The 13,477-nt window shown below is 41.8% G+C and overlaps 1 protein-coding gene across 1 annotated transcript in view; it reads left to right on the forward strand.

The window, feature by feature from the left end:
• CCDC6 (coiled-coil domain containing 6) overlaps positions 1-8,292 on the forward strand; it is a 139,714-nt gene extending 131,422 nt beyond the window's left edge. The window contains exons 8-9 of the mRNA XM_049790524.1: positions 5,900-6,024; positions 7,721-8,292. Coding sequence (XP_049646481.1) covers positions 5,900-6,024; positions 7,721-7,915 — 320 coding nt within the window. The 3' untranslated portion in view covers positions 7,916-8,292. The remainder of the gene's footprint in view (positions 1-5,899; positions 6,025-7,720) is intronic.
• The last annotated feature ends 5,185 nt before the right edge of the window (positions 8,293-13,477 follow it).

Consider the following 13,477-nt stretch of genomic DNA (forward strand, 5'->3'; position numbering starts at 1 on the left):
ACCACCAGGTACCCCGCTACCAAAGGTGAGTTTTGAGATCAGGGCTATGAAATGGCGATCGGAAAGAAGAGAAGAATTGATCCTTGTCTTTATGCAAGATATTCTCTGAGTGCTTTGCAGGAGTAATTCCTTTCAGCTTCACTATCATAGGAGGTCTCTGTAGTCATCCACGTTTTTACAGTGGACACATCTTAAATCCATTGTTACTCAGTGCCAAGTGGCAGAGCTGTGGCAGTTGGCCATTGGAGCCTGGGCTGATTGCCTCTGGAAAGGCATCGTGAAGCCCTGACGGATAGTATAGAGCACAGTATGGATGGAGATTTGGAGGTAGGAAGAAGGAGTAATTTTTATTACTTTTTTTTTTTTTTTTAATTTTTATTAACTGCCCGGGACTTAAGATTCTCCTTGGTTTGTAGTAGGACGAGAGCTTGGAGACTGGGTTTTGAGAACTATTGATTTGGTGCATCAAGGCAAATTTAGAGCCAAATGCAGAAACCCTGCAGCCTAGGAGCCAAAGAGGCTGTTTTATTACCATGGTATTTAAGGTTGCTACGGAGAAGTCTTTGAAGATTCTTGATTAGCAATTTAACACTTAAGCAGATTAGTGATTTCTTAATTAATTTTGAGAAACATTGTCCCAGAAATTCTAGCAAATAGGTTAGATTTTTTTTCCTACCTTATATATTTTTTATAAATTGGACTCTCTGAGCTGGTCTATGGGGGGCGGGGGGGGGGGGATAAGATTCAGCTTTCATAACCTTTAACTTAAATTTCATCCCTTGTATAAGAAAAAAAAAATTGGATCACATTCTCCAAAGCTCTCTTTCCTTCCTCAGCTAAATAAAGTCCTGGTGATTAAAATAGGCATCACATGAAATGACTCTTTAGCTCCCATAGGCTTGTTTGCACACAGAAAAGTGATAAGTAGAGTTCACTTTACTTTGCATCTAACAACTGATCTTTGGTGTGGAGTGCTGAACTATAATCAGTTCCTATCCAGATTTCCCTTGTTGCACTTTGGCTTTGTTTATGCCATTCTTTCTTACTGAATTACCCTTTGCTGGGGCCCCTAATCCAGATGACGGGAAAGCAAAGAATGCAAAACCAGGTATGTTTATTCAGTGAGCTGTGATACCCTAGTAGAGCGATCAGTGGCCAAGTGCAGAGACCGGGGCTGCTTTCATTGCTCTTCTCTACCCAGTTCTGATGGTCCCCTTGGAACTCTTTGAAAAATCCAAAAATATGGCTTTGGACCTCCCAACAGAACTTGTGAGTTAATATTCAGGGGACAGGCTTTACAACTCTTCAGAAATGATTCACAGATGAAGACTGAAGTGGGATGAGTGTCACAAATTGATTAGTTCTGACACTAAGGAATCTTCTGGGGTCCCTTGGAAAGGTGGGGGCACAGAATTTGGCTAAGAGAGACAGAGGTCAAAGAGTCAAGGTGGGTTCAAGCTCTGTTCCGTTTATTCAAAGCAAAAGGTGGAATATTTATACTCAATTTCTTGACAAGTCATAATTTTCAGACAAAATTAATTCACCATAAAGGCACAGGAGCAAATGGTTCAAGTCTTAGTCTGATGCAGGGCAGTTTCACTCCGAAGCCACTTTTGCTGTCTGAGTTAGCAAGATCAGTTCCCAGTGACTAGTATTGTTTTGGCCTTATTCAAGTTCATGCACTCTGAACTGGTGCCTGAAAGGTTACCCCTTGATATATGACTGCATGTAGGCTAACATCAAAGCTAGACTTGAGAATGGGTACTTATTCTCTAAGACTGACTAAATAAAGAATACTTGAAGCTATGCCAATATTCCTCATAAGGTGTGTTTATATATATCTGATTAATCTTTAGGAGAGGCTCTATGGAAAGTGAGTAATAATTATTAGATAAAGAATATTTGAAGCCAGGGCCAGAGAGATAGCATGGAAGTAAGGTGTTTGCCTTGCATGCAGCAAGACAGTGGTTCGAATCCCGGCATCTCATATGGTCCCGTGAGCCTGCCAGGAGCGATTTCTGAGCATAGAGCCAGGAGTAACCCCTGAGCGCTGCTGGATGTGACACACAAAAAAAGGGGGGTGCGGAGAGATAGCATGGAGGTAAGGTGTTTGCCTTGCATGCAGAAGGGCAGTGGTTCAAATCCTGGCATCCCATATGGTCCCCCGAGCTTGTCAAGAGTGATTTCTGAGTGTAGAGCCAGGAGGAAGCCTTGAGTGCCACCAGGTGTGACCTAAAAATAAAACAACCCCCCCCCAAAAAAAAGAATATTTGAATCATGTAAATGTTAAAACTGAGTAATCTTTAAAACGTCAGTGAAGTTATATCAATATTTCTGCCACATCCCCTTTTTTCTTGAATGCCTCCTGGACAGGCAACCAAGGGTTTTCAGGACCCTAATGCCCGTGAGTACAGGTTATTCTTCAAGCGTTCTTTCTTACAGACGCTATTTTTTATATGCTCTCTCTACGAGTACAGGCAACTTTGAAAAGTTCCCGAGACAGTTTTTAAAAATCCCTCCCTCAGGGTTCAAACTTGATGCCTTCCTAGGTCTCGGGTCTGTTTACATGGGGATGATGCAGCAGATGAGGTTCTTTCTTTAATAATTTAGTTGATTTCTTTGAATAGTTGTACATATTGGACTTCTGTTCATTGAATATGCTAAAATTGGTATTCCCTGTGGTGATTCTGTTTGCCTTGCACACACATGTCTTCATGTGTTAGTGTAGCCTTTCATATTTCCCCTTTTCTTATGTCTGGTCTTTATTCCTTTGTAATTTTTAAGCTTCATTCCTATCTCTCCATGTTTCCAACTTCTCTCTCTCCTCTCTCTCCCTCTCTCTTTCCTCTCTCTCTCCCTCTCTCTCTTTCTCTCTCTCCTCTCTCTCTCATTACTGGAATAAGAATACTTCACGTGGGGCCAGAGCAATGGTGCAAGCAGTAGGGCATCTGCCTTGTACAAGCTAATCTAGAATGGATCGTGGTTTGATATCCTGGTGTCCTATACGGTCCCCCAAGCCAAAAGCGACTTCTGAGCACTTAGCCAGGAGTAACCCCTGAGCGTCACCAAGTGTGGCTCAAACACCAAGCAAAAAACCCAAAAAACAGACCTTCACGTAAAATCTAATAATAAAAGGTGACTGTTATGTAATACCAATATTAATCATAGTACAATGCTGTATACCAAATCCCTAGAACTTTTCATTAAGCATTATTGAAACTTTTTTATGCTGACCAACCACTAGCCCCCTATTTCCTCCTGCCACCAAGCTGGGGCGACACTACTGTGGTCTACACTGTTGCTCGAGTTTGACTTCATAGTCAAAGTCCCATTCAGTGCCTGGCCTTTCATGACAGGTCGACAGTAATCGCACAACCTCCCTTTGTTTCGTGCATGCTGTCAGACTTGACAGTTTGTTTTAAAGGCCAGGCAGCTTTCCATCTGGCATGCTTATGCTGTGTTTTTTTTTTTTTCAATCTTCTCATCTGCCCATGAACATTTAGTTTGTTTCTGCATGTTGACTTATTGTGTATGACATTGCAGTGAGCCTCGGTGTACAGGTTCAATATCCTGATTTCATGACTCTGTAATATCTAGAGATGGGATCCTTGCATTCCCCTGTAATTCTGTTGTGCTGTGGTGGTTTTTTTTTTTTTTTTTTGGTGGGGGGGCATATTCGGTGGCGCTCAGGGATTACTCCTGGATATGTGCTCAGAAATCACTCCTGGCTTGGGGGACCATATGGGATGCCAGGGGGTTGAACTGCCTTATATCCTAGGTCAGCCATGTGCAAGGCAAATGCTCTACCACGGTGCTACCACTTTGGCCCCTGTTGTGTTGTTTTTGGACAGATTCCCAAGCAATGGAATTCTTCTCAGCTGTTCCAGGACCCTATTGGCCATTCTCAGCTAACCAGGTCATCTGTTAAGTTTAAGGGCCTGAGGATGCTCTGTTGTTTGGGCCCTGAAGAGTCAGGGATACCCAGGCCACCCCTGTGGTTCTGGGGAACCATGTGCTGCCAGGAATTGAACCTTGCTGAGCTCTTGCCAAACATTCCCCATAAGCTCTTTACTATCACCCAATCTAGCATTTTTGTTTTAATTGCTTTTGAGGAAACACCCAACTCTTCTTCCATCATTACTGCACCAGTTTCCATCTATGACACTGCATAGGGGTTCCAGTGGCTCCCGGTTATCACTGCTTTTGCTGTTGTTGTTGTTGAATTTATAATATTAATTATCCATATGTTAGTCTTAGGAAAATGCTTTTCCAAGTCTTTTCTTTTAGTGGAGCTATTTGCTGTTGTATTAGAGGAATTTCTTATTCCAAAGGAATGGAGTATTTTTGGATTTTTTTTTTTTTGTTTTATTTTTGCTTTGGGGTCATACCCAAAGATGCTCAGGGATCACTCTTGGTTTGTGGAACCTTTGGGGATGCCAGAGATAGAACCTAATATCTAACAACTGCTCTTCAGTGTGGAGTGATGGACTTTAATATACAAAACAATGTGCAAAGCCATGTGCAAGACAATGTGCAAGGCAAATTTCTTGCCCACTGTACCAGTCCTCTGACTTCAGGTTCTTTATATATTTATTATAGGTTCTAAGTCACTTTCTGAAACATAGCTTGGAAATATTTCTCCAATTTCATAGGCTACCTTTGACTCTTTTCACTTTATAGTTTTCACTTTGTAGTTATATTTGCTACTTAAATTTTGTTGCTTTTTGATGTCTAAAGCAATGTTTCTTAAGGCCTAAGCTTCTTCTAAAAATTTGGGAACCTCTGAAGCATTGTGTCTGCGGTTCAAGGGTTACTACGGGTAATGTTATGCCCACACCATAGCCTCACAGTTTAGTGCTTTGTACTGTTGTTGCTGCACCATTGTCAGCCTTGCTGAGAGCTGCCTTGGAGGCTGAAGCTCCAGGGCCATACCTGGTAGTGTCCAAGGAGGTCTAGGAAGTGCCCTTGATGGATCTTGGGGCCTCTAGGTAAAAGAAACTGCTTCGCTGTCAGGAGAGATGAAGTCATGAAATTTTCCTATACATGGATGTACACGGTATCTATTATGCTGAGTGAAATAAGTCAGAGAGAGAGAGAAAAACGCAGAATGGTCTCACTCATCTATGGGTTTTAAGAAAAATGAAAGACATTCTTGCAATAATAATTTTCAGACACAAAAGAGAAAAGAGCTGGAAGTTCCAGCTCATCTCAGGAAGCTAACCACAAAGAGTGATGAGTTTAGTTAGAGAAATAACTACATTTTGAACTGTCCTAATAATGAGAATGTATGAGGGAAATGGAGAGCCTGTTTAGAGTACAGGCGGGGGTCGGGTGGGGAGGAGGGAGACTTGGGACATTGGTGATGGGAATGTTGCACTGGTGATGGGTGGTGTTCTTTACATGACTGGAACCCAAACAAAATCATGTATGTAAATTAAGGTGTTTAAATAAAAAAAAAAAAAAAAGAAACTGCTTCATTCCTTTGAGCTATCTTCTCAGACCTGCCATAAGGTGTTTTCTCCCTGTGTTTTCTTCTGAGAAGTGTACAGTTTTGGGTCTTGTGTTTGTTTTAATTCATGTTTGAGTTGATTTTCATGTGCAGTGAAAGACGAGGGTGTGGTTTCTTTCAGCAGTCTGTGAAAGAGGTCATCCTTTCCCAACTCCTTCATCTTTGTGCCTTCATCGAAACCCATCATTTCTATGCTCTGTTCTACTCTGGCTTGGCTTTTTTTTCCCTCCTTTGTAATAGACATTTTGGTGTGTTTACCATTCTTTCCTGTTACTTTTCTTTTTTCTTTTGGTGGGTGACTGAGCATATCTGCATCGAAAGCTTCCTATGTGGTTGAAGTCACAGATAATTGAGTTGGAAATAACGCAATTTTTTGTTATCGCATTTCAGGTCTATCTTATGCGAGTCACACAGTTGGTTTCACACCACCAACTTCGCTGACGAGAGCCGGAATGTCTTACTACAACTCCCCAGGTCTTCATGTGCAGCATATGGGAGCATCCCATGGAATCACAGTAAGTATCTGGGAATGGGAAGTGACACACTTAACACCCCTTACAGGAACAAGTGGCTTGTTGGGGAAACTGGGAACATGCCCCTTGACTTTAAGCTTTCTTCTTCTTACTGTTAGTTGACCTTCAGATGGGGGCGACTCCCCAGTAGTAGTATGGTTCTAAACTTTGAGGCTGAAATCAGAATCCTTCCTCTGACCAATTACCTGTTAAGGATTGGCTGCTTGCAAGGCAAACGCCGCTGTGCTATCTCCGGGCCTGTAATTTGAACTTTTAACCAACTAGTGTCTTGTTTGACCTCTCACCAGAGGACCATTACTGTTGGTTGCCCAATGTCTATAATATGTATTAGCTTCACCCTTGTAGTTTGCTGACCCTCAGTATTCTTCCTGAATTCATTCCATTTCTCATTTTGCTAGACTTTTTCTTTCTGATTTTAACTAGGGGAGGATTTTTCTTCAAATAAATAGAATATTTAAAAGTGGGAATTTAAGAATTTGTAAGATTTGATAGTGTTTCTCAAAAAAAAATTTTTTTTTAAGAATATTCCCCAAAAGTTTTAGGGTTTTTTTTTTTTTTTTTTTTTTTTTTTTTTATTTCTGTTATTTGCTTTTAGGGCCAAGCCCTGTGATGCTCAGGACCTACACCTGGCTCTGAGCTCAGGGATCACTCCTGGTAAGGCTCAGGAAACCACATTTGGTGCTGGGGATCCAACCTGAGCCAGCCATGTGCAAAGCAAATGCCTTACCCACTGTACTATCACTCCTGCACAGTTTTTATGAACTGTATGTAGAAGCAGATGTCATTTTGTTTAGCTGTAGCTTTAAGGATAGTGAAAACTACAACTGATGTTATGGAAGAAACTGGGGACATACAAATGGTAGAAAAGATTTTAGAGGAGCATAGTCTCACGGAAGGGACTCTGTCCTCTGGTCGGCCAGTGCACACCTCTTAGTAACTTTGCATAGCCTTTTCATAGGTGCAGGTGTAGTCTTGATCGCATTTTTGTTTGGTTGGTTTTTGGGTGACCACACCCAACAGTACTCAGGGACTACTCCTGGCTCTGTGCTCAGAAATAACTCCTAGCAAGTTCGAGGAACTATGAGAGGGAGGGAGGGAGAGAAGGTGGGTGAGTTGGGTTGTTGGTTGGTTAGTTCCTGCCAGGCTCAAGGGACTATGGGAGGGAGGGAGGGAGGGAGGGAGGGAGGGAGGGAGGGAGGGAAGGAAGGAAGGAAGGAAGGAAGGAAGGAAGGAAGGAAGGAAGGAAGGAAGGAAGGAAGGAAGGAAGGAAGGAAGGAGGAAGGAGGAAGGAAGGAAGAAGGAAGGAAGGAAGGAAGTTGGGTGGGTTGGATGGATGGATGGATGGATGGATGGATGGATGGATGGATGGATGGATGGATGGATGGATGGATTTATTTGAGCCCCATGGGTGGGTGGGTTGTTTGGTTGGATTTACCTATGGGTAAATGAGGTTAACTGTGCAAGACAAACACCCTACCTAATGTGCTACCCACTCTTGCCCACATTTTTTTCTTGCTAGTTTAGAAACTGGACCTGGAGAAAGCAGGGGCAAGACAAACTGTTGCTTCTTTTCTTGTCTTTGTCGCTCAGCTCTTCCCTCGCCTCAAGTGCTTAACTCAGGCTGTTTTGTCAGCGCAGTCTCTATTCTAGACTGATCTCTGTTCCTCCCTCTCCACAGAGGCCGTCCCCCCGGAGAAGCAACAGTCCTGACAAGTTCAAACGACCCACGCCACCTCCGTCTCCCAACACACAGACCCCAGTCCAGCCACCTCCGCCGCCTCCACCTCCCATGCAGCCCGCAGTCCCCATGGCAGCCACCACCTCGCAGCCTGCCCCTTCGCCGCATTCGGTGCACCCCTCTTCCCAGCCTTAATGCATGTGGCTTAGTCCGAATCTCATGTGGGGACTGGTACCGTGGAGCCGTTTACTCAATGCCAAAGGCTTCCTTCCCTGGCATATTTGGATCTGACTTATTTGCACTGAGGTTATGTAGGCTTCACTCTTTAATTGTGTTGTAAGTGTTTGTCGGAAACGCAGCCAGTGTTGTGTGTCTACAACACTAACCAGACGACTTTTTTTTTTTTCCATCAGTGTTTTACTTGAATCTCCATGTACATCCTTCATTTCCTGGCTGGAACATTTGCTATTCAATATTTGTAACTCAGCAGCAGTGTGCAATTTTTTGCTTGGGCCCAGAGCTTCATTTTCCTGGCTTTTAGGTTTGTAAAATAAAAAGGGAAATCTTTTGTATATTTTTTTCATAAATTTGCAGAAAATTACTGAGCGGTTATTAGTCACCCACCCACCTCTACGGTGTCTACAGACATACCAGTACTTCAGCACTACAGTTCAAACCTTTGTAAATCTAACTTTTCAGTGTCAGATGGAAAGTTAGATGGATCAGTGCCCAAGACAATATACTGTTTAATAGAGCTTTCTACAGATACACTTTTTTATAGGTTATTTTCAGTATATCTCAACCTCCATGTCTGTTGTAAAAATGGATTAGCATAAAGTAACGGAGCTCATGGCTCTGCCTTCGCCGAAGACACGGGATGGATAATTATTGTATATGAAAGTGTGATTCTTTTATCTGTCATGTTAATCTACCCAAACTGGCCCTCTCGGACATGAGTTGATAAATGTCCCACCCACCAGCGATCGAGATGGCTGATGAGAATGTGTTCTTTGATTTTTGCTGCAGAAGGCATTGAGATTGTAACAAAAAACACAACTATTTTTCCCTTTCCATTCTTTGTGTTCCCCTAAAATAGAGTTTGAACAGATATTTTAAAGGTGCAAAATATTATTAGAAAATACTATTTGACATGAACGTTATAGGAATCTCTTGGCTTTAATGGCCATGGAATACATTATTGTGTGACCAGATAGAGGCTTTAGAGAGTAGCACATAGCATTGGTGACAGCTTATGTAAGCAAGTGCAGTATACAAAGAAGTATATTCTGAATACATGATTTCCATTCCTTTAGCACAAGTAAATCATTCGAATGGTTTCACTTGTAAGTGGAACACTCGAGTCCCTCTTAGTCCCCTGCGACATCTTTATTTTTGCTTTTCAGCAGTTACTGTTTTATACTTTGGTAGTAAAGTGATTTTTACCACCTGTGTTTGCATATTTATATATGCCGTGGACAAAAATAACTTACTAGAGAATGTATATTTTATGATGAGAATGTGTATCTGTTGGGTATGATCAGAGATCTGAAAATTAATTTATCAGTCATCTTTAAGTCCATGTATTGTAACAGACCATCTCTACTAGCTAGTTCTTAATGAATACTCCTAAAAATAAGGAACCATGACATTGTAGATATTTAATATTGTACAGTATCAAAACCTCCATTTTTGCCTTCAAATGCATATTTAAGAGTTAGAGAAAGAAAGAAAAAAAAAGGTCTTGTTCGGAGAATCGTGTTTGACTGGCATTGTAAGCACTTGAGGAAAAGCAACAGTAGGACTGTCCATCTCTTACTGCTTTGACCCCAGACTGAAAACATCACTCCTCAAATGTTTGGAAGTAATTGTACGTCTATCTAATTTTATTTATAATGTTTGTATAATGTGCAAAATCATAATAGCGTTCTCAAGAATGGGGAAGAAGTTTGGCATATAATTATAAAGGCTTTAGGTCTTTAATCTGATCAGATGGGTCCTATCAATCCTGGGGATTTCTCTCCGAGCTCCTGTTTCTCCTGGTACTTTACCATTCCGAGGAAATCCAAGAGTAGTTGGCAAACAATTTGCCTTCATGGTACAGTTCTCTTTTTTTTTTTTTTTCTGATAGGAGAAATATGATATATGTTTACAAGAGTCTTTATTTTCTTTTTTGAGATTATAGCCTTTAGTGCTTTGGGTTAGTGTCTTGTTCGCCAATGAGAGAAAGTTCATCATATATTCTTCCCTCTGCTTCCTGTCAATTTAGTGACTTCCTGAAAGCACAAAAGTCAAAACATTGCCATATGGTGAATGAGACAGCATTTGGATGAGCAAACAGTCCAGATAAAAGCCTTTTTTTTTTTTTTTTGAGAGAGAGAGACAGGTTCTTGACATGCAGACTTCTGAAGAAATGGAGTGCTGGTTTCTCCAGACTAGACATTTCATTTGCAAATGAAACCCAGCTTCTCCACACAGCACTTTGCAGCCGGAATCTAGTTTCTGTCCCCAGAACATTCACGATTGATTAAAACAAAACAAAACAAAACAAAACACTACTAGTAAGAATTCAAGCTGTTTTGTCTCCTTGAACACGCCAGACTTGGGTAGTACCTGTGAGGGCAATCATTTAGCCACCAGGGACCCAGAAATTCAGACCCCGAGTTCACAGAGGCCAATGCCTCCCTGCCTGTGGGAAGCGGACTTACCTTCCATGAGGGCTGACTATGGTGTTTCTCATTCTTGTTGTCCATGTACCCAGGACAGCCATGAACTGACTACCCAGAAGCCCTTTATAAAAACCAGTAGCCATCCCAAAGGCAGGTGGGAGCAATCTTAACTTCTTTTTTTCCTATCTTGCTGACAGAGACCTTTGGCCACCACTGTGCTGCTAATAGGATAAGTTCCCTCTGGCCAGATGACCACGCCTTTCATGCCTTTCATGCAAAACCAAATTAACTTTCCTAATACCTGCCACCTCTCTGGGCTCTGAACTGCTTTCTCTCACAAAGCATGCTGGCCTTCTAGACAGAATTCTCAACATTTGGCAGACGGTGGAAGTATTTAAGACTTGGTGTTAATTTAATGTCATTTTGCTCCTTCGTTGACTGCAAGGACTTTTCAATTCCGAGCTCCTCATCCGCTGACCTGCAAACCATGGAATGAATATGTGACCAGAAAGTGACTTTGTCACCAAGTGCTGCTGTCCCTTTGTAGTTGACTTTTAACCGATTCGACCAGGAATAACAGACTTGTGTTTTTGTTAACTGTTCAGTCGTAGGAATGTAGAATACGTATCAATCACTCTTTCTTAGCTAGACAAGAACTTTGTCTGTATGAAGCCTTGCTTCTAGGGAATGCCCAGTCAGGCAAGAAAAGCATAGTCACTCGTACTTGGAGAGCTCCATATTTTTCTTACTACAGAGGAACTATTCCTCTGGAACTTGAACTTCTGTCTAGTACTTGTCTTTTAGGTAACCAACACTGAAGACTTTGTAGTGATGACTACCAAAGAAATATACAGTAAAACAACCTTTTATTTCCAAATTATTGAAAGAGCCAGCCACTGATGCTGCTACATGAGTTCCATGCTCAAGAGCCATTATAAGAGATTAAGGGGTTTTTAGGTTTGGGGTGGTTTTTTTTTTTCTTCCTCCTTTCCCTTTTTCCTTTCCTTTTCTTTCTTTTCCCTTTTTCCTTTTTTCTTTCCTTTTCTTTTCCCCTTTCCTTTCCTTCCTACCCTTCCCATTTTCCTTTTCCCCTCCCCTTCCCATTCCCTCAAATAAAACATACACACACAGCTGTTAGATCATAATTACGGGGAACATTTTCCAGAATGCTCTGCAGTTCCTGCTAACTGCCAAGCCCTGGTTGCCTCCTATGTTCTTAGTAATGTGGGCGTGTGTGCTGTGTGTGTGCGCGTGTGCGTGTGTGCGCATTCATGCCTTAACTCTGGTTACTGCTCAACTTTAGTTCTTGACTGAGTTTGCCACGTCATCTAGATTGTGCTGTCCATCTCGATCTGAACTTCCTTTTGGCAAAAACAAAGTTGCAGGCACAACCGATTAAGAATGCATTTCTCCAGGAGAGGATCCGATCGGGTTGACCCTGAGCGGCCTTTGGACGTTTGGACATTTGGACATTAGGACTGAGAGCAAAAGTGGACTGTCAAATGGAAAGACAACAACAACAACAACGAAGAGAGCCAAGTGCAAGCATGTCTTTTTGCCCCTGCATATTTGTGCACACTGTATGTTTGTTCATGATAGTTTGTCTACAACTTGACTAGGTTGCAATTCTGGTAATAGTGGCAATCTTGACATTCTTGGTCAGAGTTTAGAGAGATGTAAGACTTCCAATTAATGTCTTATTTACTTTATGTTGATTAGTCTTTGATACATGTGCTGAATCAGAAACCTAAATAAAAATAATTTTTTAAAATGTACCTCTGGTGCCTGAACTCTTTTGTTTCTCATTCTGTTTCTCTCTGAGTCAGAAAATGAAAAATTCCCCTCGGTTGCTACTGGTAAACATCTAGCTTGGATTGTGAATGCTTAAGACTACTCTAGAAAGGAAACACGAGGGCATGAAAATTTGGGTACTATTGTGTTTATTTCATCAGGATGGTCACCTGGGTTGATTGTTCCTGAAAGTTTGTGAGCTGTATGCTTATGATTTGAGCACTATTAATGTTATATTTTGGTTTAAAGCTGTGAACCTAGGAGATTATGTAAGGGAACATCATACTTATTACAGATATACTCAAAAATAATTTTTTTTTTTTTTTTTTGGTTTTTGGGCCACACCCAGTGACGCTCAGGGGTTACTCCTGGCTATGCGCTCAGAAGTCGCTCCTGGCTTGGGGGACCATATGGGACACCGGGGGATCGAACCGTGGTCCGTCCAAGGCTAGCGCAGGCAAGGCAGGCACCTTACCTCTTGCGCCACCGCCCGGCGGGGTAGCCATATCTGGTGTTTCTGAGTCACTACTCCCAGTTCTGTGCTCTGGGACCAGGTGGAATGGAACCTAAATCCTCAAGTAAATCATGCCATCAACCTATTGAACCATCAACCAGTCAGCTTATTTTTTGACCTCTTAAATTCATCCTTATGATGTTTTCTTCATAGTTAGGCATAATTTTCTGGTCAGTTTTAGATTTGAGTATTTCACTGGTCTAGATCATCTCACTGCATCTCTACCTACAGTACTTTCTAGAAACCTTCCTTCATGAGTAAATTGAAAGCTTCCAATAATATTCACATCTAGCTATCTGTGGGCTAGTCCCTTCCACATTCTTCATTTGGAAAGAAACTATATTGGGACATTTCTACATATGTGGGGGTATACATATGGTTTGTGTGTTGCTCTCTAGTGAACCCCTAACAATTGGGATCGTTCAGCGGGTGAAAGCAGAGAACTTAACAAGATTTCCTCAGGTGGGGCCGGTGAGGTGGCACTACAAGTAAGGTGTCTGCCTTACAAGCGCCAGCCAAGGAAGGACCACAGTTCGATCCCCTAGCGTCCCATTTGGTCCCCCCAAGCCAGGGGCAATTTCTGAGCACTTAGCCAGGAGTAACCCCTGATCATTAAATGGGTGTGGCCCAAAAAACAAAAACAAAAACAAAAAAGATTTCCTCAGCATAGCTTTCCACAACCTACCATTTTGAATGCAAACTCTAAATCTTGGACCTTATTCAAGATAAGTGCTAATTATATAAGCAACTCTAATCTGGCTAAGCAAAATTCTGTTTTAATCTAAT

Source organism: Suncus etruscus, chromosome 17 (assembly GCF_024139225.1).
Source record: "Suncus etruscus isolate mSunEtr1 chromosome 17, mSunEtr1.pri.cur, whole genome shotgun sequence".
In the NCBI taxonomy this organism is placed as follows: Eukaryota; Metazoa; Chordata; class Mammalia; order Eulipotyphla; family Soricidae; genus Suncus; species Suncus etruscus.